At 66.3% G+C, this 1,797-nt stretch overlaps 1 protein-coding gene across 1 annotated transcript in view; it reads right to left on the reverse strand.

Annotated features, from left to right (window-relative positions):
• Nucleotides 1-1,797, reverse strand: part of CHLNCDRAFT_136163 (hypothetical protein) — a gene marked incomplete at both ends in the record, with an annotated part of 10,421 nt that overhangs the window by 5,275 nt on the left and 3,349 nt on the right. Inside the window, 2 exons of the mRNA XM_005846106.1 lie at nucleotides 220-410; nucleotides 643-802. Of these exons, the coding sequence (XP_005846168.1) occupies nucleotides 220-410; nucleotides 643-802 (351 nt within the window). The remainder of the gene's footprint in view (nucleotides 1-219; nucleotides 411-642; nucleotides 803-1,797) is intronic.

Raw genomic sequence — 1,797 nt, forward strand, 5'->3', positions numbered from 1 at the left:
ATGGGGCAGGGGTTCAAGGCAGGGCAGGGTATAGGCGAGGGAGCGGGTGGTGAGCAGAGGAGAAGGGGGCCGGGCGGGGTGGGGCTGGCTGCCTCAGGCCCGGAGCCGGCCGCGCGGCCCGCCTGTCGTGCTCCATCCGGCGATTCCCGTCCCCTTCCGAACCGAAAGCAAGCACCCGCTCGCGGCCCAACCCCCGGCCCCCCCGGGCGCGGCACCCACCTGCGCGGCCCGCGCCTGCTCCGCGTTCTCATACTCCACAAAAGCATAGCCCTTGCTGCGCTTGGTGGCCTCGTCCTGCGGGTGGAACAGGCCGCCCTCGCGGATGCGCCCGCTGCCGCCAAAGATCTTGGTCAGGATAGCGGTCAGCTTGTCGTACTTCTCAGCAGGCACAGCGGGCAGGTTGTCCACCACTGCGGCCAGCACGCGCGGGCCGGGGCAGGCGCGCAGGGTGAGTGCGCCGCAGGCAGGCGGCAGCGCATGCGCGCCCGTCGCCCGGTGCTGCCGCGGCTCGCGACCGCCGCACGCCGGCGACAGCGACGGCGCCAGCAGCAGCAGCGAGCGACCGCAGCTCCTGCATGCACGCAGCGGCTGGCGGCAGCAAGGAAACCACACACAAGCATGCAGAGCGGCAGCGCCCCGCACCCAACACATTGCTGAAACCCGACTCGGTCTGCAGATCCTCCTCCTGCTCCTCGTCCGACCCGCTAGGTATGTCCATGTCGTCATCCTCCGGCAGCATGACATCCGCCAGGTCGAAATCCCCAAAGGGGAACCCCCGGGGCTGGCCCTCGTACATCTTTTCCTGCGGCGGGCGAGAGGCGGCGGCGGGTGGGTCGCGGCGGCGGCGGCGGCGACAGGGCGCGCACGCGGCGCCTGCGGCTTTGCGGCGTGCGTCTCCCGAAGCAAAGCAGCATGCGCAGGCACGCGCAGGGGCCTGGGGCCCTGCCCCCTGCTTGCATTCGCTTTGCTGCCAGGCAGCAGCATGCTGCGTGTGTCTGCATTTCTGCTGCCCTGCGTCAGGCTGCCCACCTCCTCAGGTGACAGCAGCTTTGTGCCGCCGTGCGGGGGCGCCATGCTGGGTGATGGCTGGAGCTGCTGGCCTGATGGCAGGGTCTGGGCGGGCGTCAGCTGTGGGGGTAAGCTCCTGGGATGTGATGACGCCGGGACAGAGGCAGTGAAGCGCAGGGCGGCGCTGCAAAAGGGGGGTGATGGGCGTGCGTGGGGGCGGGCGCCAGCACTCGCGATCGCGCCTCTGATTGTGAACGTGAATGCAGCTGACGGAGCTGACGATGGCAGAGGAGATGGCAACTTTCTACCCGACCTGGCCAAAATTTTGACGCAGTAAAAGCAGCGGTTTCAGGCATTCCTAGTGATGTGCAGCAGGTTGCCGTGGCACAAGATGCATCATGGGGCATGTTGATCAACAATGCACCGCCGTTTGCAGCGCCACGCAGCGGCATGCCACATGCCGCAGAGCCGCTGCCGGCGGGATCATACACCGCCTTTTGCGTGCCCCATGCTGACACCGTTTCCAACTTCAATATTGCTCAACTTAGATCATTACATGTTGCGCCGCTCGTGACGGGCATCCAGAGCTTATTAGCGCGGCAAGGGAGAGTCGTGTTTAGTGAACCAGTTCTTTCAGGTCAGAGAGAAGGCAAATGAATTCGCAGGGCTGGCCCCCGGAGCGATTGCAGGCCAGAGGCGAGAAAGGAGAGCATCAAAATGACCAGGCAAGCGAGCAATCAATAGCAGTCAACGGCAGGCGGGTCGGCGCTCGGGAAGCGCTCCACACTC

Source organism: Chlorella variabilis, assembly GCF_000147415.1.
Source record: "Chlorella variabilis unplaced genomic scaffold CHLNCscaffold_15, whole genome shotgun sequence".
NCBI lineage: Eukaryota > Viridiplantae > Chlorophyta > Trebouxiophyceae > Chlorellales > Chlorellaceae > Chlorella > Chlorella variabilis.